The 24,843-nt window shown below is 33.3% G+C and overlaps 1 protein-coding gene across 2 annotated transcripts in view; it reads left to right on the forward strand.

Moving 5' to 3' along the window:
- Positions 1 to 24,843, forward strand: part of CRAMP1 (cramped chromatin regulator homolog 1) — a 94,989-nt gene that overhangs the window by 24,024 nt on the left and 46,122 nt on the right. For both annotated transcript variants that reach the window (XM_003761997.4, XM_031945787.1), the window contains exons 3-5: positions 8,469 to 8,662; positions 10,542 to 10,695; positions 16,170 to 16,253. In XM_003761997.4, coding sequence (XP_003762045.1) covers positions 8,469 to 8,662; positions 10,542 to 10,695; positions 16,170 to 16,253 — 432 coding nt within the window. The remainder of the gene's footprint in view (positions 1 to 8,468; positions 8,663 to 10,541; positions 10,696 to 16,169; positions 16,254 to 24,843) is intronic.

Genomic DNA, 24,843 nt, shown 5'->3' on the forward strand with positions numbered 1-24,843 from the left:
CCTCCTGACTTCAGGGCTGGTGCTCTTATCTACTGCACCACCTAGCTGCCCCCTCCTCCTCCCCCCCCCCCCCAAGCCTCATTACTTATCAAATATTTTATTGTCTTCAGTAATTCTCATAAAGTAAGTGCAGGAACAGATTCACTGATATCTAAATAGAGGTTTCTAGAACCTTTAGGGGACAATTTATTTTTCAGTAGATTGTTATCAAAAGTGAGGAATCCACCAAACTGTAGAGCTCTTATCAACAGAAGAGATTACTTCCACTAATTCATTATTATAGAAGAATCTCAAGAAACTGACAACAAAATAAACAAGAACGTGAAAAGTCCTCCTCTAGATTTTCTGAAATCTTTTAGATTATGTAGAGTCAAACTAAGAAATACTGTAGTCAGCATAAAAGTATATGTATGTACAACATACATATAGAATAGCAGTTTCAGCAGTAGACAAAAGATTCTACATGTATAAATTCAAAAAGCAGGTAAAAATTAATAAGAGATCTGGGCATGTTTAACTTAATGTCCAGAGCTAAATGTAAAGATCCAAGAAGAGATACCAGAATTAGTGTAGAGTCATGTGGGTGTGGATGCTGGCCAAAACCACACTGATGCTATAGTTGAAGTCATCCTCAAGGGATGAGAAAGGGTAGCCAGGTTTTGGCACTGGTAATAGAGAGATCTCAACCCTTCTCATTATTTTGTTTTGTTTTTAATCTTTACTTCATGTGGCACAAATTTTAGGTTTTTGTGTGGTCACCAGTCTCTTGCTATGAGTCGGTGTTTGGTGTTTTTGGTTTTGTTGTTGTTTTTATCGTACGTCATTTTATTCATGTTTGTATATTTTTCTCGTCAAATTGTTTTTTGTATATGCGTTCCATTTTCTACCTCTCTACTTTGGATGGGTGATCCTTGTTTGAAATTCATTCTTGCCTCCCTTCCATTTCTTAAAATCATTCATTTCACAGCTCATTTGCCACTTCCTTTCTTATCTGTGTCTGTGTATTTGTTGTAATTCTTCAGTAGAATATAAGCTCTTTGAAAGCAGGAACTGTTATATCCAGCACAGTGGGCATTTTTCAAAACTAGAAAGGAAATGGAGTCTGCAAACTAGTGTTCTTCACTTTAATTCCTTCAAAAATTCTGAATTATAAAGGGATGATTGAAGAGTATCTACAAAAATAGGTAGAGGTCGAAAAGAACTAGCACCATTTTATTCTTCAAAGAATAGCTTTATTTCCCTTTTTGATTAGGGAATTGACTACACAGGTTGGTTAGAGAAATGCTGAGGATGTACTTTATCTGGATTTTAGCAAAGTGTTTGATACTTTTATGCTGTTCATGGAAAAAGATGGAAAGAAGTAAATTAGATGACATTGCAATTAGTTGGATTCAGAATTGGTTGCCTAATTATTAATGTAGTTCAATGGTGTGCCCCAAAAATCTGTGCTTAGTTCTGTGCTGTCACAGTCAGCTTTTAAAAACATCTTGGCACAGTAGAATATTGGATTGAATAGTGATGGTAATGATTATAACCATTAACTGACTGCATCATTATCTGAGGTTTCCAAAATTAAGCAAGGTGCAAAAGGTGGTGCAATGGACACAGAACTGGACCTGAAGTTGGGAAGATCCAATTCATATTGAAGTTAAGGCATTTGTTAGCTCAGTAATGCTGGGACAAGTCACTTAGCCTCTGTCTGCTTCACTTTACTTATCTGTAAAATGGAAAAATAAAATGAAAATATTTGTAAAGTATATTGTAAACTTTAGAACACCATGTAACTAAATATTTACTATTTCACTTGTATAGATTTTTTTGAACCTAAATTCAAGATCAGGGACATTCAACTAAACAGCAGTGCATTTTAATAGACTCCAAACTTAATATAATTTAGAAGAATGTGTTATCCAAGAAAGTAATTGGCCAAGGAAGCCAATGAGTTCTTATGCTACCCCTAGGTGTCCCACATGCCCTGTGGTACCATGTTGGATAATTGATAGCAACATTATAAGATAGTTAAAATTTTTAAGGGAAACATTAATAATTAATAATAATTAAGGTAAACATTGGACCTGTCAAATATATGCACTGTATGTGCACTATAGTCTCAAGATAGTTCAGTTTCATGTTATGTTCATTTTGATAATGTTCTCAGTGCAATTTTAATTTTTTTAAACTGGTGCTTTGACTGCACAGGTAACTTAATGAACTTCCTTGTTTGTGATGTCATGTCTTTGTCAAGCTGAGTTTTCATTGATTATTCTGGTAACCCCCACCACCAATGTGATAAAAAGCAAGTAATATGTGAAAATCAATGTGGAATAGGAAGTGAAGGTGATGGTGTCTTAATATGATTCCAAAGTTTGAAAAGATATACAGTGCCTGGCAGGCACACACACATTTCATTAATAAGTAATTATAATTATTTAAGAAATGAACTAAAAATGTTATTTTTTTCCTTTCAGTTTATGTGTATTTTTTTCAAGTGTACATTTTTCAAATTTTTCCATACTAAGTTGTTAGGACATAAATATTTAATAAGTTCTTTGGACCTAACTACTTAAGAAATAGAACCGTTAAGTATTTCTTCTGGTCGAGGGACATCGAAAAAATTATTGAGATACAAAATGTACCATGAATTGAGAAAATTTGGGAACTTCAGTGCTGCTCAAAGAGAGGCATAGCTTTCAGAAATATGGGGGTGCTACATCTTAATGTACTTTGTCCTAGGTCAGGTCACATCTCAAGTATTGCATTCACTTTTGGGCCCCACATTTTAAGGAGAATGTTGATAAACCTGCAAAGCATCTAGAGGAGGGCTGCTATATGATGGAAGGCATTTAGTGAGGATTCAGTTCAAATATCCCATGTGAGGATCATTTCAGAGAATTTGAGATGTATATCCTGGAGGAGAATGGAAGACATAGTTTTTCAGATACCCACTTGTCACCTGGAAGAGCAGCAGAGACATGATCTTTTTGCCAAAAGAACAGTGAATGGAAGTTGCAAAGAGGTTCATTTAGGTCTGATAGCAAGAAAACTTGTTTTGGATTTTTTTTAATAATAAGAGCTGTCAGTTAGTCTCAGGAGATTGGCTTCCCCGTTGCTGAGAATCTTCAAGCAAAAGATCATTGAACAGAAAGATGTGGAAAGAGGTGGCCAGTAAGGTTCCTTCCAACTCATCACGTTCTAGTTATTCCTGACAAGTAATATAATTTTTTTTAAATGCCAGTGCCTTTAGGTACTTATTAAATGTTTGAATTGAGTCAATGGTAAAAAACATATATGTGGTTTAGCTTGGTGGTTTGTTGTTGTTGTTTTTAGCATTGATTCTTTGTCATGCTCAACATAATAATGAATCCTCTTCCTTCTTTAAACTATTTTGTTTGAAGTTATCAGAAGTTTGAATGTTTTTCTTCCTTGTTACTACTGTCTGATCCCTTTGACTGGAGTGTTAAACCAATTATAGCATGAACTAGATTTGCTTTTAATAGGTTCACCATAATGTTATCTTTTGAGGAAATTTTGTCTTTCTTTCACCCTAAAAGTATGAGTTGATTTGATGACCCTGGCTTGTTAAAGCTAATTCTCTATATTGGCTTATGAAGTACACAGAAAGAGAAAACTCTTTAATGAGTCTGACATTAAATATATGTGTAGCTTCCCTGTAGAGAGAATGTTTTAGCAGTTGACAAAAGAACAAGGCCAGAGATCAAGATACCATTTGTAAAAATTAGGTAGAACGCAGAAGAGGTCACAAAAGATAAAATACACAATTTGATTAGATCGAAGTAAATATTTGCATCATCAAAATGAATTAAGATAGAACAGTAACAGAAACTGCATATCTGATATGCATATTATCTAGGGAACATACATATAACACCAAGACCCATTCCTTAAGAGGTAAGTGGACAGAGCAAATGAACAAAGTTTTCAAAGGAAGAATTATCTAACTACCTATATGAAAATATCAACCAGGTCTTTAATAGTAAGAGAAAGATTAAAACAACTTTTGGGTTTCACTTTATACTCTGTAAATTGGCAAAGATAACTATAAATAATAGTTATAGTAAATGGGAGAGGCTGTGGTAAATTTATAAATCATTGGTAGAGTTGCAAATTGTTCTGACCTTTGTGGGTGTCATGTTTGAACTTTGTGGGGAAAATTACAAAATTTTTCATAACCTGTGTCTCCAGAACACTGTTACTCCTAAATACTCATTCTATGCTAAGAATAAGCCCAGAATTAAGTGCTGTCATCTATTTTGTAGATGAAGAATCTCTGTCCAAAAGGGATCCTTGTCCAGGATCATAGTTTATAAATGTCTGAGTCAGATATCAGAAGGAGGTTTCTCTGGTTCCACATTCCAGTATTTCTGTAACCACCTGAAGTGGTTTCAGGAGAAAGAAAAGACCCTAATAACTGGTGGGAAGAACAGGAAGCGATGTGGATACCCACTGATCGGGCAGTAACTAGAAAAGGTTAAGGTGACAGGAGATGTTAGCCTTGTAGGAAGAAATGATTAATATAAGGAATTCAGAAAAACATGAAGATTTGTATAAAGTGATACAGAATGAAATAAGGTGGAACCAAGAAAACCACAAACATGTACAATTACCCATGTAGAGCCAAATACATACCTTTCTGAAATAGTTGGCAAGTACCATTTTAAAACAAGATGAAACCTTTTTTATCATCATGTTGAAATTTAGGGATTGTGCTGTTGGGGAGAATGGGGAAAATTCTGGATCTAGACTACCTGGTTTCAAATCTTGGCTGATACTTATTACCTAATATATGATCTTGGGCAAGTCAAAGTCCCTTAATGGCCCGAAGCCTCAGTTTTCTCTTTTGTAAAATAAGGGGATTAAACAAACCCAAGGTCCTTTAATGTTCCTTCCCGCTAGCTTTTATTGTTACCATCATTTGAAATGGGACAGTTTGTTACATTGTGTGGGCCTGCACCAAACTTCAAGAAATTCTGTATAGAAGTTGAAAAATCAATCTTAAGACTCTTATCCTGAAGATTTTCATAGGAAGTTATAGTTTTAGGTGAATGTTGTGTAAAACGAATGGCAAAGGTCAAATGATATGCTATATACTTCAGAGAAAAGAACTGAAATATGTTTCCTGAAATATTTATAGAATATGAATGTTAAAGTAATATCATAGCAAAAAAAAAAAAAAAGTTGAGTTTGCATTTTTTGTTTTGAAGAAAGTAAAAATTACAGGACCTTCCAAGTCCCAAGGTAATTATGCTAACATAATAGGGAGGGTTTTTTTTCTGTGTGTTTTTTACTGTATTGATTAGTCATTTTCCATGTGGCTGAACTTGGCAAATCTGTAAAAATTGGAGAATCAAATTTATCATATGGGGTAACTGAATCTTCTTGGAGAAGTGACATTGATGATTTATTCTGAATGTTCATCCAAAAATCTGAAGTGCTTTCTGATGTTTTACCTAATGGATTCTCTGCTTTTTGTTCTTCAGTGTTTGTACTTCTTTCTGTCTTGGAACATAGGAAAATGTCCGTTTGTAATTCTTATTGGTGAATGGTTAAGCATTTAATAAATTCACTAGAAAAGTAATTCTTTAAAAAGCACAGAAGATATTTGTTCTGAAAATTATTTCTTGTTATTTTTATTTTTCAAAGCACTTGACTACTTGATAAAAAAATTCTTGCATTCACTTAAAAAAGATTTGAACAATACAATTGTTATGTTTTCTTATTAAGGATAGATTCTAAGCTTGTTTCTACTCTTGGATCATTTGAGGGGAGAAAATTTTCATTTTTATGAGGGTTCTTTTTTGACCTCCTGTTAAATTAGAATTATTTTGCTTTATAAAGTTTCTTGATGTTGTGCTAATAATATATGGTCAGAGAAAATAAAAGAGTAGGTAGGCACTTAGGACCTTATATGAACATCAATATTTATTTCCTCTATTCGTTTTGTAGATGAATGAATCTTTTTAGCTGAAGTATGTATTGTTATAGACTTAATATTGTATGTCACTGGCTTTCACTATGGAAAGCATCCTCTATTAATGAAGATTAGCAATTGCTCTTTAGTCAGAAAGAGTTGTAGGAAGCACTACACAAGGTAAGTAAAGCATTTTAATATATGACTGATCCTTTGCTAAATAACTTGCCTAGAGTTGCATAACCAGTATATGCCTGTGCACATTCAAGCTATTGGTTGAATTCATATTTTCTGATTTTGAAGTTTCTCCCTATCCATTATAGAATATTTTTCTATTGTAATTTTTTTTTAAAGGAAGACATTGCCTTTCTCCTTAGTCTTTTTCTTTTCCTTCAGGACGGCGACTTTCTCACTGTTGAATTTGTGTCCCCAGAACTTAGTCAATTGGCCAACCAGTATTTACTAAGCATTTAACTGGAATACAAAGAAAGACAAAAACAGGGCCCATTTTAGTGAAGAAATCCCCATTCTAATAGGGGAGGCCACATGCAAATAGTCATCTATATACCAGGCATGTACAATACAAATTCTTCTTACTAGGTTATTTCTAAGAGAAGGGATTGATTGCTGTGAGGACTGGAAAAAATCTATTTTCAGAAGGTGAGATTTGAACCTAGTTGAAGAAAGCTGTAGATATGAAGAGGTAGAAGATTCCAGATAGGAGCAGCACTTTGAGGAATGTAAAGGCAAGCATATGGGCTATGGGATGACAGGTGCAGGAAAAAGCAAATAAACTAATGTTTCTGGATCAAAGAAAGTTTGGAAAGAAATTAGGCAGGAAAAAGGTAGGAAGGGGAGCAGATCATGAAGGGCTTTCAGTATCATAGGGAAGATTTTCTATTTGATATTGAAGATAGGAAGTCGCTAGACTTTTCTAAGTCGTAAAAGGAAGAAGTTATAGTCAGACATATCTTTTAGGAAAATGTTTTGTCTGTTGAATGGAGGATAGATTAGAGGCATGAAAACCAATAGAGGACTATTGGCAGTGATCCAGGCAAGAAATGAAGAGTGTCTGAACTAGGGATGATAGCATTGTTAACTAGAATGAGAAGTCAAGTATAATACTGAGATTGTGGGTCTAGGTGATGCTGGGTATGGTGATATCCTTAATAATAGGAAAATTATAAAGGGAAGGTTTAGAGAAAAAGATAGTTCTATTGATAGTTCTTATTGAATTTGACATTGGGTTCAAGAAGTCTAAAGGGAAGTAAGTGTTTAATAGATGGTTTTCATTCATTCTTAACATCTTTCTAATATCACTTTAAAAAGCTTGAGGATTGAAAAGGTTCTGAATTTGAAAAATTACATTTCTCTTCCTCAGATGCTGAAATGGAATATTTTGCTTTGAAAGTGAATTGTTAATAGAATTTACATAACTTTTCAAACACATTTTAATATTTCATTACAAATGTGAATTTAAGAATTTGGAAAGATGTTTTGAAACATAGAAAGACATGGGAATTCATAGTTTTCATTTTTGATTTCCATAGATATTGGTATTTTTTAAAAATCCACTTAGCATTCACAAATTTAAAAAATTTAATGAATTGACACAAATTTATTTTTAAGAATCAGTGCACTGTGAACTTAATATTTACTACTTTAGTTCTTTATATTTACCACTTTATTTTTCATTGGTTAGAGTGTCACTTCCCTTCATTTCTCAGTTGACTCATGTCCAATTTGTTTATGCCCTGGAACTATGTCCTGGTACTTTTCAAAGTTAAGTAAAAAATATTATATTGGGCTGCTAGCCTTCCTAATGTAGATATCATTAAACATCAAACTGTTAGGTTGAGACAAGAACCATCAATGTAGAAATAGTTCTTTATTTGGCTTTTTATTGTTGAAAACAAGCTAAAGATCTATGAATCTAGCTGTCATTGGAATGAAATTACATAGCTAAGCAAAATTACTAATTTTTTGAATTGTATTATGCTTTCAATAATGATAAAATATTACTAAGTGAAGCTATATGAAAAAGGTTAGTAAATTGGGGTAATGTGAAAATAAATGGGTGATTTAGGGATTAGGTATCAGAGAGGCATAAAAGAATCAACTTTTATGTAGGGAAGAAAGAAACCTAGCAATTGGAGACTGGTTTAAAATCTGTACACCTTTTGACTCTCTGGTTAAATTTTGCCTCTTAAGTATGGTGCGTGAAAAACTATCATGGGTGGTGATGGAAATCACTCTAAAAATATCTGTTCTGTTATTATTTCTCTCTTATTGCTACTTGAGTTACTTTACTTACATATAATTATATCTTCAACCCATCACTGTCTGAGAAATATTTTGAAATAAAATAAATTAATACCATAATTACCACAAATGCTTGGTAGATACTTTTTGTTAGGTTATGATCTCATGAGTTCTGTTGAATCCTGCAATGCTTGTTATTTCACAACATAATTTCATTTGTTCAGATTGATGAATTACCATGATGATAGCCTAACCATACTTTCTTTCTTTCCCTTAGGGACAGACAATGGAGGCCCATCTTCTGGCAGTGTGTCAGGAATCACTCCCAGTGCACCTTCCGGAACCTCCAAGTCATCTACCCGGAGTCTGGGCTCTTCAAGTGGAGAGAAAGAAGAAGGTAAAAAGGTCCGGCGTCAGTGGGAGTCATGGAGCACTGAGGACAAGAACACTTTCTTCGAGGGACTGTATGAGGTGGGCAATGGGCTGATGATAGAAAATTCAGTGTTAACTTTCCCTCAAATCAATTCTGAAAGTCTGTGTGTCAGTTTGTCCTCACCTTTGCCATGTGTGCCTATTCTAATGAACAAACTTTTTTACTTAAAATTTTTAAAATAGTATCTTATTTTTCTAAATATATGCCATAATAGTTTTCAACATTTATCTTTTTTTTCTGCTGAGACAATTGGGGTTTAAGTGACTTGTCCAGGATCACACAGCTAGTCAATATTTATCTTTGCAAAACTTTGTGTTCCAGATTTTTCTTCTCAATGAAAATGATATGCTTTGATCCACATTCAATTTACATAGTTCTCTTTTCTGGATGCAGATGGCACTTAAATCTCTCCTATAATGTACAAAATACCAAACAGCTGTTTCTAAACTTTGTTTTCTTATTTTGCACTGTGTGAAAAGGTAGGCCTTCTCTCTTCTATAATATACTGTTGTATATATGTGGTTATGTTTAATCTAGTAATCATTTGATGCTAACTATTATTGATAAAGCATGCCCAAAATATTTCTTTTATTTGTTATATCTTATATTGTTAAATTTCATCTATCCTGGCAGTAATTGAAGCCTAACGGTGACTAGGATGCAGGTTGTGATCTATCTGGAACTGGCCAGTTGCAGTCTATATAATTCTGAAATTCTCTTTCTGTGGTAATAATAAAAAACAAGAAAAGATGTCTTCAGATTTTTTTTCTTTTTAGAAATAACATCTATGTAATATTTTCACTTTTAAAAATAACAATTGAAGTTCTTTCCCCTTTGCTGTAATCTCTACCTATATTTCGATTATATTTTCTTACCTATTCCTTCTTGTTTACCATCTGTTTTTTCACTTTTGTCAGTGATTTGTCATTTTATGGTTTTCCTTTAACTGTTGAGTATTTTTCCGTTGCTATTCAATTCTTGACTCTTTACCTTCAGATTTCACTGCTGTATAATACATTTAATTATATTCTGTATTATTACTTCTCTTTCCCCATCTCCATTCAACCTGAATGTTATATTTTACTATTTAATTTTCACTTTCTAACATTCAACTTGTAAACACCATACTTCTCCATTCATCACATTGCTAACAAGCTCATATTCACCTCCCTCTGTTTTCCTCTTGTCATCCTTTCCTTTTAGTTTTTTTGTCTGAAATACATTAGCAGCTTGTTTTTGTTCCTAAAATTGTTTAGCAGCTGGTACTTCTCATACAATGTTGGTGAATATGTTGTGTGTTTTTTTTTCTAAAAATGTTTTTAAAAGCTTACAGTTATCAGAAGAATTAAAGAAAATAAAGGCACAGATATTAGAAAGGGAATTAAATGTAGAATTGTTCCATTAAGGATTCTCCTAGATTAAATATAATTGTTTTACAAAAACACTATTTAATTCCTAATGTTATGATTAAAACAAAGATGTAGGACACACAATATATACTGCATCTCATTTTCAGAAGGTAGGGTGTATTTCTTGGGGATATGAAATTCTTATATAGATCTTTTTTCCGTTAACAAATATGCATTACTTTGAGCTTCCTTTTGGGATATCTGACTTCGTGTTCTTAATAGCACTTTTAAACTAGGAAACCATGATAAAAATTTACATTTCTCTTCCAAAATTTACTCCTTTGTGCTCATCATTTAGTATATAGTAATTGTCTTTTAATCCTTTTTTATTTTTATTGAAAAGAAAATAAGTATGTGAGCATAATTATAAAGAATAGTTTACATTACTTTAATGTCCTTTGTCCCCCTTTTTCCTGTAAGATAAGTAAGAACTAGAAAAAATCTATTTGAGACAGGAAGTAGCATTGTTTTTATGTCTTGCATTTTTAACTTGGCCTTTATCTTCCAGCATGGGAAAGATTTTGAAGCAATTCAGAACAATATTGCGCTGAAGTATAAGAAGAAAGGCAAACCTGCAAGCATGGTGAAAAACAAAGAACAGGTCCGGCATTTTTATTACCGCACTTGGCACAAGATCACCAAATACATCGATTTTGATAATGGTAAGTTTGTGACCCAGCCAATTTCTGAGGACATGGTTTAGCAAGGAATCAAGTGAATTTTGATTTTGGTCCCATATTTGGTAAGGAAAATTTGTCTCTCTCATTGAAGGATTCTATTTTCTGTTAAATAGAGAAAATTACTCTAAATCTTTAACTGGAGCTACTCCTTAACTTGAGAAAACCAAAACAAAATATTGTGTGCATACAGATTGTAAATTGTTTGAATTCTAGAATTTCAAAAACTGTACAAAATATCTAGTTTTTCTACTGTGTTGTGAGCACATTGAGTCCTACAAGGGAAATTGATTCATTTGGGATCACAAAAATGAGTCAGAAGTATTGTCCCCTCAGTCGTGGACCAACACAGACATAGAGAGAAAGTTCAGGACAGTCTCTGACCATGTGTGCTATGGTGTCTCCTATGACAAGAACATAAAATCTGGACTGAGAAAGTCCAGGTTGACCTTCTGGGTCATTGACTTAATAGCTTTATAACCTGGAAATAGTGATTACATCTCTCTGAAAAGTGAAAATATTGGACCAGATGATGTTCTTAAGTCCTGAGGTCATAGAGTAACAGAATTTCAGAATTGAACAGAGCTTAAGAAGGCATTACCAAGTCCAGTACTCCCTTGAACAAAAAACTCCTACAGTATAATAGAAAAATGAGCTTCTGACCTTTTATTAATTTCTTTCATAAGAAAGAGCTTGTCTTGTTGGGTAGTCTGGTTTACTTTTAGATAGCACTTGTTAGGAAATTTTTCATTATATCCATCCTAATCCTGGTTATTTGCAACTCCTAACTACTGCTCCTTGTAATGCCCTTGGGTCATAGAGAGAAAAAAAGGGCCCTTTTATCTTTGTAGTCCTTTGTGGAAGTTTATATTGTAATTGGATATCAGAGAAAGAAAACAAAAAAACGGTTCTTGCCCTCAAGAAGCCCTTTGTCTTAAAACCTAGGTAGAAGAGGATATCTAGGAAGAGATGGGAGATCAACATTGTTAAATAGTACTAAGTCAAGAAGAATAAGGATTGAGAAAAAGTCATTCGATTTAGCTGTTAAGAGAATTTGTTAATTTTAGACAGGGCAGTTTCTTTTGAATGTTGAAGTTGGAAGCTATATTTCAATATTACAAGAGAAGAAAGCAGAGGCAATCTTGTATAGACATCTCCCTCAAGAAAAAGAGGAGAGATAGTAGATGACCACACAGGTATGTTCAGTTTGAATAAGGGATTTTTTTTTTTTTAAGGCTGAGGGAAAATGAGAAAGTTTGTAGTGATGGAGTAGGAGTAAGTAGAGAAGAGATTTAAGATTAATGAGGTAGAGTTTGGATGATAATGGCAGTAATTAGCTAGAGAAGTTGGACAAGAATAGGATCAGGAGTATATGTAAAGGGCTGACCTTCAGAAGGAAAAGAGCTATCTCTTCATCCAAGTGGATGAGTAGAGGAGGAGATATTGGGGAAAGATGTTTGAGTGATATGAGAATGAAGCAAAGGGGAAGAGAGTGAGCTCATGTTGAATTTCCTCAATATTTTCAGCAAATATTTAAAAAGGTCTTCAGGTAAGAGCCTGAGGGGAATGGGGGCCAGAGCCACATGAGGCTTGAAGTCAGAAGAAAAGGCTTGAAATAGCCTTTGTGGCAAGGGATATAGGGAATCATTGAGGGAGGAGTAAAGGAATTTTCTTGTTGAAGTGAGGTACTAATTGAGATAAAATAACATAGTTGTAGTGATTTCATGATTTCTTCCAGTTTAATTACATATTTTGGATTGCGTGAGGTAACATATAGAAAGAGCTTTGCAAAGCATAAAGTGACATATAAATACTAATTATTATTATAATATCTGTCCTTTACCAGAAATATTTGAAAAAGATTTTTCCCAATTGACCTCTTCCCTTCTTAAAACTTAGTTGTATTAATTTTGTTTACCTGGATATTTTTAAGTTTCATGTAATTGAAATTACCTGTTTTATCTTTTATGATTTCAGTTTTTTTGTTAATAATTCACCTCCTAGTAATAGCTTTAAAATAACCATAACATATTTATGGTTATTGATCATTATTAATCAATACTTATTATTTTTACAAATTTTTAAAAAATGCTATTAATTTTATTAAAACATTTGATTATTTCACTTTTTATATGTTTACTAGTTTGTTTAATTTTTGTCCAAAAAAATAATCTGTGGATGGGACCCAACTAAGCTCATTGAGCCAAATAGCACCATGTGTTTAATGTTTAACAATGATTGACAAGACACTTTGCTGAATACTTTTCCTTCCATAGGTCACTGAACTTGTTAAAGGGAAAGAATGTTGGGGTTTTCAAATATATTGCATATGTTTTATGTATACTTGTGTTTTATATATATATATGTGAATATATACACACATATATTCACATACATATGCACTGTATCATCTCTATGTGTAATAATTTCTTGGGCATTTTGATTGCCTTTGTTTTTTTTTTTCCTTTTTCCTTCCCTTTTTTGATAAGCCTAATATATATACCAAAGTTCCACTCCAGTGCTTTATTATGGTGTGGACATAACCCTGGGTTGTCTATGGCCATGACAGTAGACTTTGTGCTAACAAGGTTTTGAGCATGATCCCACCAAAAGGTGTTTGCTTTATGAGGACCAGTAAACCAAATATAGAGAGGCTTGTCACTAACAGACTGCTTAGTTTTTGGTGAACTCTTTAGTGTTGGCAACACTCAAAACATGAAAAATTTAAAAATATTCTGTGGCCATATATATCCCTCTTTTCCATTGATAGTGGCAGAATATAATGAAAAGAAGTTAAGGGTGCTTAGAAAGTAATAGTTATTAGACTTTTAACTTATTGTTGACAATTCAGTGACATGCAATGATGGAAGATCTGAATTGTGTCATTCTTGACATTCTTGTTATAAATCTGTCCAGGAAAAAAGACAGAAATTGGAAATACCCAGAAATGTGTGGCTCATGATTTTTCTTTGGAGGGGCGAATAAAGGAGTTGCTTTTATCAGTATACCAAGTGACAGGAAATACGTGTTGAAATGTTTGATCATCTCTCATCTTTTGTTGCTATGATAAATCTTTGAAAGAAAACCACCATGAAAATAGTAGCAGTTTATGCACCAATGTTTGTTGAAAAGAATGAAGTTGTAGCACCTGTAAGTTAAGCACCACATATATTTTTATATTTAGTGACTTCAGTAACAAAGTTAGTACTAGGTGAGTACTAATATGAGGAAATAGGGCTTAGTAACAAGGAATGAAAGAGGTCAGTGATTTTTAGAGTTCATGGTAGCCTCATGCTTATGTACCACAGACACTTTTAAGAATCAGAAAGTGTTGGGTATGGCACCCTCCAAATATTACCACAAAAAGGGAAATTGATTCTTTATTAACAGACAGAAAAATGACTAATTTGCTGGTGTAGCAATTATTTCTGAACCAACTTGTATAATAAGCACCATTAAATCAACTTTTAGAGCAAAGAATAAAATTGGTACAAATCTAGAAGAAAGCATATTAAGAAAAAAGGTGTGTTAAACAATTAAAATAATAGTTATACTCCGTTTAAAATAATGGACTATGGATGGAAGAAATGACAGGCATTTCAAGAATTTCATGTAGAAATTTAGTCCAAAAAAGGACATCTAAGGACATCAACAATTTAGAGTATGAAGTCTTTTTAATAAAATCTTAAACAAAAGAATACTAGAAGATTAAGAATACTATTATTTTACAAAGTATAGTGAAGTAGTAGATTAGAACTTGGTTAAAGAACCTGATTCTTACCAAGTCATTTTGAGGGCACTTAAGAATCAAAGTAAAAAGAGGACAAAAGAAAAGGAAAATGGAAAATGTATGTACATATTTTTATAGCAATAATAACTACTAGTGTTTTTTATTTCATTTCAATGAGTTGATGTGCCTCATGGTCTAGGACTTTTTGATCCAGAGACACTCTTGATATCCTAGTTGAACCATGAGTTACTATTATTCTGTAACCTCCTCAAAGGTCTCTTTGAGTCTGTGGTCATTCCAAGGATTTAGTTTTATTTTCAGACAGATCCAAAGATTTGTTTCTGAGACTATAATGATCATTTCCTGGAGGGGGCCCAAAGTTCTGAGATTATATGAGAAATCAGTATGGCTGTGGGAGAGACTTTTAGGCAGGGACTAACTGTTGGATAATCCTTCCTGATACTGTAAAGACTAGGTAAGTCCTCTCCCTTCAAACTTGCCTTTGTTTCCTAAACTATTGCTTTCTTCTTCTGTCACAAACCTCTTTCCATCCATCCAGGGAGGTAGATTTCATTCCCATGTACACCTTCACCTTAACATTAAATCTTCAGCAAGATATCCTTGAGCACTCCAGTATGTGACACAGTAAAGTAGGGGTAGCATAATTGCTACCATCAGTTGCTATTTAGTTTTCTGTTATGGTGACAAACTACAGATTTTACATTAACTATGAAATGATCTAGTGTTAGTGTGTTGACATCATGATCTGGTATATTAATATTGTTGTTCCCAGACTTGGTGACAGGAAACTGATTATGGTGACTTTTTTAACGGTTCTGTCAATCTCTGGCATACCCTTTCTTGTGTCCGGAACAATAGCACTTCAGTTTATCTGAGTGTTGATTGGGGGAAAGGCACAGAATTCTGAATTGGAAGAAGTATGTCTTGAAAAAGAAGGATTTTCTTCTTTTTTTTTTAAGTTGGCCCACTTCAAATTTTTCAGTGTTTTTTAACTTTCATATTATTTCCCTTACTTTTTTCTAATGGAAGCTTTCAGATATTCCCAATATGTTTCCTAGTCTGTTGTCTCATGTTTTCCCAGTATTCACCTGTCTTTCATTTCTTTGCTACTCTTCCTTCAGTGTCCTCAGATATAACAGTACAATGCAAGATTGAATGATTCCTTTGGAGAAAATGGAAAGAAAATAGTTAATGTAAGTGTATTAAAGAGTTAAGGAAGGCAGTGTAACACATTTATCTTCCTTGGTGTGTAGTGTCACAAAATAAAGGATTGTCCTGGTTGTTTTTTTCATCTTCCTGCCTTGACTGTAGCTGGATTACTAAGAGGTTCATGTTACATTTGGTAAGAAAACAAGTAAAATAGAGGCCTAAGTTTTTATGGCTGTTGGCTGCAATTCAGACAGTATTACTTAAATGCTTCCTAATGAGATCAGGGTTTTTTTTGTTTGTTTTGTTTTGTTTTTAATATGGAATTCTAAATAGGGAATGAAAAGAAAAACTTCATGATAACTGAGATTAATTTTAAGTATGCCTTCTGAAGATACATACTCAAGAATGGACTTTTTCTTCAACATCTGTAGTGACATACATGCTAGTTAACCATTTGCTGTCTCTTGAAATTTTTCTTGCTAACCTTCCCCCTTACCTGAACTTTTTAACAATTTTCTATTTCATCTTAGCAAAGTTTTATTCTATTTTTGTTTTTCAGTGTTTTCTCGAGGATTGAAAAAATCATCCCAGGAACTTTATGGATTAATTTGCTATGGAGAGTTGAGGAAGAAAATTGGGGGCTGTGAGTATATTATATATAACATGAAATTATATGATATTTTAAAAATAATGTGACCTTATGTAAGTGTTAAGTCATATTTTTTCTGGTTTTTAAACTTATTTAATATTTTTTCCCCAGTTAGATTCAAAACATTTTTTTTACATTTGATTTTAAGATTTTTGAGTTCTAGGTTTTCTTCATCATCCCTACCTACAACTGAGAAACTATATGTGAAGTTTTTCTTAACATTTCCATAAAAGTCAAGCTGTGAAGAAAAACATAGATCTTCCACACTAATGAAAATAAAGATGCTCAAGAAAAATTAAAAATAAAGAGAAGAGATAGAATAATAGAGAATGCTTCAATCTATATGCAGACTTGATCAGTTCCTTCTCCAGGTATGAATAGGATTTTTCATCATAAATTCTTTAGAGTAGTTGTGGATGATTATACTACTGAGAATAAGAAAGTCATTTATAGCTGGTCATCCCAGAACATTGCTTTTACTTTGTATACAGTAAATTTCACTTTGTTCCTGGAGGACCTTACATGTAGTGTTTTGGGTTTTTTTGTTTGTTTGTTTCCCCTCCTGAGAGCATACTGTTCTTCATTTTCCAGAGAACAATAATATTCCGTCGGAGAAATTTGTTTTGAAATTTTTTTATAATTATTATTGCTAATTTTATTTCTCATCCCCATCCCATTCCCCTCCTCTTTTCCTGCATGGTAAGATAGATTTCTATATCCCTATTGAATATATGTTATTTCCTATTTCAGCCAATTATGTTGAGAATAAGGTTCACTCACTCACCCTCTCCATCCCCTCTTCTCCTTTATTGTAAAAGTTTTTTGCTTTATTTTTAAATGGCAGATAATTTGCATCATTGCACTTCTCTCTTTCCCTTTCTCCCAGTACATTTCTCTCTGACCCCTTAATTTCATCATTTTTTTAAAAAGATATTATCCCTTCATATTCAGCTTATACTGTGCCCTGTGTTTATTATATATATTTCTTTTAAATGCCATAATAATGAAAATATTCTAATGAGTTGCAGGTATTCTCTTGGAGGGAATATAATCAAATAAACCTTATTTATCTTAATAGATAAATAAAAGATAAAGCCTCACTTTATATTAAGTCCCTCATGATAGCACTTTTCTAATTAATTCCTTATGCTTTTCCAGAGTTCTGTATTTAAAAATCAGATTTTTCCATTCAGTTCTGGTCTTTTCATCATGAATATTTGAAAATCCTGTTTCGTTGAATGAACACCTTTTCCTATGAAGGATTATAATCAGTTTTGCTGAGTAGGTGATTTTTGGTAGTAATCCTAGCTCCATGTTCTCTGGAATATCTTATTCCAAGTTCTCCAGTCCTTTAATGTAGAAGCTGCTAAATCTTATATGCTAAATCTTCTGACTGTGGCTACACTATACTTGAATTGTTTCTTTTTGGATGCTTACAGAACAAGTTCTGGAATTTGACTATAATATTCCTGGTTGTTTTTATTTTGAATCTCTTTTAGGATGTGATCAATGGATTCTTTCAATTTCTATTTTACCCTCTGATTCTAGAATATCAGGACAGTTTTCCATGATAATTTCTTGAAAGATGATGTCCAGACCTTTTTTGATCATTACTTTCATGTAGACCAAAAATTTTTATCTCTCCTGGGGTCTATTTTCCAGGTCAATTGGTTTTCCAATGAGATATTTCACTTTTTTAAAAAGTTTTTATTATCTTTTGATTTCTCATTTGCTTGATTCTTTTTTTTTTTTTTTTTTTTTTTTTTTTTTTTTTTTTTTTTTTTTTTTTTTTTTTTAAGGAATTTTTTTCAGTGAGCCTTTGTACCTCCTTTTCCTATTGACCAATTTTGCTTCATAAGGCAATTTTTTCATTAGATTTTTGCATTTCTTTTCCGTGGCCTGAGCCCAATTCTTATTTTTCTTGGAGGCTTTGGATGTAGGAGTTGTGAGTTTATCATCTTCTGAGTGTGTGTTTTGATTCTCTTTGTTACCATAATAACTTTCAGTGATGAGAAACTTTTTTTGTATTCTTATTTTCTTAACCTATTACTTGACTTTCAACTGTTAAAGTTGGGCTTTCTTTCTAGGGTATAGGATACAACATCCCAGGCTTCGGGGTTTTTGTGCAACTGTTTTCAGAGCTCCTTCTAGGAACCTGATCACAAGCATGCTTCTTCACTGTAGCTGTTGGGGGGTCCTCCCCCCCAGAGGTATAAGATCTAGTGTGATGGATAGAGCTGCTCTGGGACTACATACTAGAATCCCACTCCGTTGCCACAGACCCTCTCCATGACTTTCCGAGGCCTTGTTGGTGTCCCCAGTCTGAGAGGTCCAGAAGCCTCCAGCACTGCTGCTGATTCAGTGGTCTGGGACTGTGCCAGTGGGTCTTGCTCTGGGATTCCCATTCTGGTCCCAGAGATCTTTTCTACTGAGCTTCTAAATTGCCTTCCACTTCCAAATGTTCTACTCTACCTTTTTGGGATACCCTTTCGGGTATCAGAGTACCTGATACTCTAAAATGTGTTTAGAGACATTATGTAAAGGAATTTGGAGCAGTTTGAGGGAAAGGTTGGGCAAGTTCCTGTCTTTACCATTTTGGCTCGGCCTCTCCTTTTTTTCTTAATAATAATTTATTATTTTCAAAATACTTCCAAAGATATTTTTCATTATTCATCCTTGTAAAACCTTGTGTTCCAAATTTTCCTCCTTCCCTTTTCTCCATTTCCTTTCCCTAGATAGCAAGTAATCCAATACAGGTTAAACATTTCCTCAAATATCATGCTACACAAGAACAGTCACATCAAAAAGGAAAAACAATGAGAAAAAAGAAAAAACAATCAAATAACAAAAAAGGTGAAAATACGATGTTGTGATCCACACTCAGTTCTCATAATCCTCTCTTTGGGCATAGATGGCTCTCTTCATCACAAAATCATTGGAATTAGTCTGAGTCATCTCAGTGTTGAAAAGAGCCATGTTCATCAGAATTGAGTATCATATAAAATTTTTGTTTCTGTGTTCAATGATTTCTTGGTTCTGTTCATTTCACTTAGCATCAGTTCATATAAGACTCTCTAGGCCTTTCTGAAATTATCCTGCTGATTATTTCTTATAGAAGAATAATATTCCGTCACATTCTTATACCATAATTTATTCAGCCATCCTCCAACTGAAGGACATTCACTCAGTTTCCAGTTTCTTGCCATTACAAAAAGGGCTGCTACAAACATTCTTGCACATGTGGGTCCCTTTCCCTCCTTTAAGATCTCTTTGAGCATAGTACCACATTGCTCTCCAAAATGGTTGGATAAGTTCACAATTCCCATTATTATGTCTCAGTGTCCCAGTTTTTCCACATCTTCTCCTCTATTTATCATTATTTTTTCCTGTCATCTTAGCCAATTGTCTTAATTTGCATTTCTTTAATTAAGTTGGAGGATTTTTTATTATGAGTAGGAATGGCTTTAATTTCTTCTGAAAATTGTCTGTTCAGATCCTTTGATCATTTATCAATTGGAGAATGACTTGTAATCTTATACATTTATCTCGATTCTCTTTATATTTTAGAATTGAAGCCTTTAGCAGTGCCCTTGGATGTAAACATTTTTTTCTCAGTTTTCTGCTTACCTTCTAATCTTGGCTGCATTGGTTTGTTTGCGCAAAACTTTTTAATTTGATATAATTAAAATTACCCATTTTGCATTTCATATTATTCTCTAGTTCTTGGGCCATAAATTCTTTCCTTCTCCACAGATTTGAGAGGTAGAGTCCCTTCTCCTAATTTGCTTATAGTATCACTATATCTAAATCATTAATCCATTTTGACCTAATTTAAAAAATAATACTTTTTTGTTTTCAAAATACATGCAAAGATAGTTTTCAACATTTACTCTTGCAAAACCCTGTGTTCCAAATTTTTCTCCCTCCCTTCCCAGTCCCCTAGGGAGCAAACAATTATATATAGGTTAAACACATGCAATTCTTCTATACCTATTTCCACATTTATCATGCTGTTCAAGAAAAATCAGATCAAAAAAGGAAAAAAATGAGAAAGAAAAATTAACTAAACAAACAACAAGAACAAAGGTGAAAATACTGTGTGCTGCTATTCACATTCAGTTTCCACAGTCCTCTGTCTGGGTGCAAATAGCTCTTTCCATCACAAGTCTTTTGATATTGGCCTGAATCATTTCATTGTTGGAAAGAACCACTCAACCTTATCTTGGTATAGGATGTTAGGTGTTGTTCATTGTCTAGTTTCTGTCATATTATTTTTCCAACTTTACCAGCAATTTAGTTGTTGTGTTTATCAAACACTATAGTCATTGACTGTTGTGTCTTGTGAACCTAACCTATTTCACTGATCTACTACTACTCTTTATCTTTGCACCAAATGGTTTTTATGACCACTGCTTTATGATATAATTTTAGGAATGTTATAGATAGACCACCTTCATTTGCATTTTTTTTTCATTAATTCCCTTGAAATTCTTAGCCTTTTGTTCTTCCATAAGAATTTTGTTATTATCTTTTCTAGCTCTATAAAGTAATTTATTGTCAGTTTGATTGGCTTGGCACTGAATAAGTAGATTAATTTAGGTAGAATTCATATTTTTATTGCTAACCTACTTATGAGCACTTGATATTTTTCCAATTGTTTAGCTCAAACTTTATTTACGTTTAAAGTATTTGTAGTTGTGTTCATATACTTCCTGGCTTTGTGTTGGCAGGCAGACTCCCAAATATTTTATATTTACTAGTTACTTTAAATGAAATTTCTCTTTCTATCTCTTGCTACTGGGTTTTGTTGGTAATACATAGAAAAGCTGTTGATTTTTGTGGATTTATTTTGTATCCTGCAACTTTGCTAAAGTTGTTAAAGTGGTTTTAGATAGATGCTGCATTTTTAGGAAAACTCCATTTATTTCTGTGTTCTCTAGTGTTTTTAATAGGAATAGGTGTTATATTTTGTCAAATGCTTATTCTTTGTATTGATATAAGCATATGATTTGTTAGTTTGGTTGTTAATGTAGTCAGTTATGCTAATAGTTTTCCTACTATTAAACCATCCCTGCATTCGTGATATAAATCCTACTTGGTCATACTATACTATTCTGGTAATTATTTTTTAATAATTTAATTATTTAAGATTTTTGCATCAATATTCATTAGGGAAATTGGCCTATAATTTTTTTCTACTGTGTACCCTGCTCAGTCTAGGTATCTGTACCATATCTGTGTCATAGAAGGAATTTGATAGGACATTTTCTTCCCCTATTTTTCCAAATACTTTGCTTAGTGTTGGAATAAATTCTTTTTTAAATGTTTGGTAGAATTAACTTGTAAATCCATCTGGCTTTAGAGGTTTTTTTCTTAGGGTTTTCATTAATAGTTTGTTCAATTTCTTTTTTTTAAGATGGAACTATTTATGTAATTTATTTCCTCTATTAATTTGTGTAATCTATTTTTATAAGTATCCATCCATTTCACTTATATTGTCAGATTTATTGGCATACAGTTGAGCAGAATAGCTCCTAATTATTGCTTTAATTTCTTCATTGGTGGCAAGTTTACCCTTTTCTTTTTTGATACAGGCAATTTGATTTTCCTTTCCTTTTTCTTATCAAATTAACTAAAGGTTTACCTGCTTTGTTGGTTTTTTCATAAAACCAACCCTTAGTTTTGCTTATTAGTTCAATATTTTTCTTGCTTTCAAATTTATTAATCTCCTATTTTCGGAATTTCAGATTTGGTATTTTTAATTGAGTTTTAAATTTGTTCTTCTAGCTTCTTTAATTATTTTATTATTACATTTATTTATTTGTTACTTATAATAATAGCTCATGTTTCTTGTCTTCAACTAGTCTTGCAGAATGTCTTATATCCAGGATTCTTAATCTAGAATCTATATTTTGAGATCTACTTCATTGTGATTAGTTTCCTTAGCAATCTTGTATATTTTGTTTTGTGCATTTAAAATCATGATTCTAAGAAGGAATTCTTAGGCTTCACTAGAGATGCTAAAATACACAAACAAGTTGAAGAACCTTTCCTTATACTCCAAAATAATGTACAGAGTATTGTAACCTAGCAAGTGGGGATTTTTAAAATTTGAATTTTCAAAAATTTGCAATAATTAGAATTTGTAGAAAGGCAGCATAGCATTATGGATGAGAAATAAATAGCATTGAGGTCAGGAACCACTTGTCATTCACATTCTACCTCTCATTCATCCTGCCTTTATGATCATAAGGGTTAGCATACCAGGCAGTTCTCTTAGGTTATAAAATGCAAAACAATTGCAAGGCTGCATTTTTGAATTGAGATTCTTTACTGAAAGTACTTATGCTAATAAAATCACAGGTCCAGACTAAATTGAAGAAGATTATATGAATTTTAGAGAATTGTTTAATTTGTTCATATTGATAACTGTGGATTGGAAGTATCTCTGATTTTTACCAAGACATAGCATCACCTTTAAGGAAAATATATTTCTAAAATTGAAAATAATAAAAAAAAGAGAATAAAAGCCAATTCTCTTTTCCTCATTTTTCTTTCTGAAGGAATAGGGGAATGTGGATTTGTATTTTCACTTTTCCTCCCAGAGTTATTTTTACTACTTTCTGGTTCCATCCCAATAGGCTCCAAGTTATTATTCAAGAGTGGCTAGAAGGCTGTATTTTTGAGATACTGCTTTCAGGTTTGCAAAATGCTTTATATATGTTATCTCATTTAATAATTCATTCTAAAGGGACTTAGAAAGCTTTTCAAATTCAAATGATAGGAATAAGTTTTACCAGCATTTTGAAGAGTCTTGGGAAAATAAGTTATTCTGTAAATTTTTTGATTTCTGTTGACAATTCTCATTGGACTTCCCTTTCTACTACCTTCATATTGCAGTGCAAAAGAGCAGAGTGGTTGTGGTCCATAAAGAGTTTGAATAAGGATAATTAACTAGGAAGTTCCATTATGATTCTTGGGGCAAGGATGGGAAAAACAAACAAGTTGGTGACTGAAGTTCCAGACAGAAAGCATTTATGAAGCAAAAGCGAAAGTCTGTAGCAGGGCTAATCATAAAACCAAATGTATAGTAGTGATGTCTGAACAGAAGCTAGCTTAAATTAAGAGCACATTCTAATCTAGATAGACTAGGAGAAGGGTGAAGTCTGGCTTTTAGTGGTATTGAGTTAAATGAGGAATAGAGCAGAATGGAAAAGCATTTATCAAATGCTTACTTTATGCAGGCACTGTGCTAAGGTCTAGGAATACAAATAGAGAAGCAATCCCTTTAATTTGAGGATACAACATATACATCTGTAGAACTGCAAAATAGAAGCAAGGTGTTTATGGTACATATATTGTTGGGAAGAATTTTAATTTGTTGTACTTGAAATTCTTGAAGTCCTCTAAGTTAGAGCAATCCTCTCACTACTTCTGCCCTTATCCTATAAGAGAAAACTTTTAAATTACATGAAAATTGTTTTATACTATGAAATTATCCATAAATGAATGCTTCCTGTCATCTCAGTATATCTAAAACTTAAGTCTTGATTGTTCAAATGTTATCAAACAAAAATTAAAACCTTTTGTTAAAGATTTTTATATATAGTTTAAAAACTTAAAGTAATCTAAATTCTTATAATTGGGGAGTCATCGAGAAACAGTAATGAATGTAACGTAAGAATAAGTACAGAGAAATCTGGAAATAATTTGATGAAATTCTTGTTGAAAAAGTTGATAAAGCAGAACTGGAAGGATAATCCTCTCCTTAGCTACAACCCTCTATTTCTTATCTCTGTGCTCTTACACTGGATGTCCCTCATGCTTGGAATTCTTTCCTTTCTCATTTCCTTCTCTTAAATTTCCCTGGTTTTCTTTAAAACTCAGCCCGAGACACAAAGTCAAGATGCTGGAGTAAGACCAGTGCAGCAGACTCATGTCCAAAAACTTCTCCAGACAGACCTAAGAAATGTGCCAGACCAAATCCTAGTGGGAAAATCCAGAAGAAAAGTCACAGGGCCATTTGTTTAGCCAAGTTCAGGATGTGGAGATCAATGGGTGAGGTCTGTGAATACTGAAGACAGGTAGGGCCAAGAGCAGCACTGAAAGAAATGCTTGCTGTGCACCAGGGCAAGAGGGGGACTCCCTCCTTATATCAGGTTACTCCTAGACTCAGACCAAGTAGGACACATGCCAAACAGTGGTTTTTGTCTCTTACTACCCAGCTCCTTGGCAAAATGAGAAGACTTGCAGAAGAGAGTGGTGGCCCTTGGCAGAGAGGCTTTGGACTATGTATGGAGAAAGGAGGAAGTTCAGAAGCAAGCCACAGCAGTAGTTTGGTTCAGACACCCAAACTCAGCAGGGTGCCTCAGGATACTGCAGAGAGTTCAAACTAGGGTGTTAGCAAGCTAACTTTGTCTTGCTCCCCAACACTTTGGGAGCACCAAAAGTCCCCAACATGTTCCTATAATGCTGGAGTAACAACGTTAAACCTCTCCTCAGAAAAAGGACCAGCCCAGTCCTTCCCTTCATAAGTGTGGCAGAGTCTGCCCCAAGGATCAAGTCAAAAGCCAAGAATGACGTT

Source organism: Sarcophilus harrisii, chromosome 1, assembly GCF_902635505.1.
Source record: "Sarcophilus harrisii chromosome 1, mSarHar1.11, whole genome shotgun sequence".
NCBI classification, from domain to species: Eukaryota; Metazoa; Chordata; class Mammalia; order Dasyuromorphia; family Dasyuridae; genus Sarcophilus; species Sarcophilus harrisii.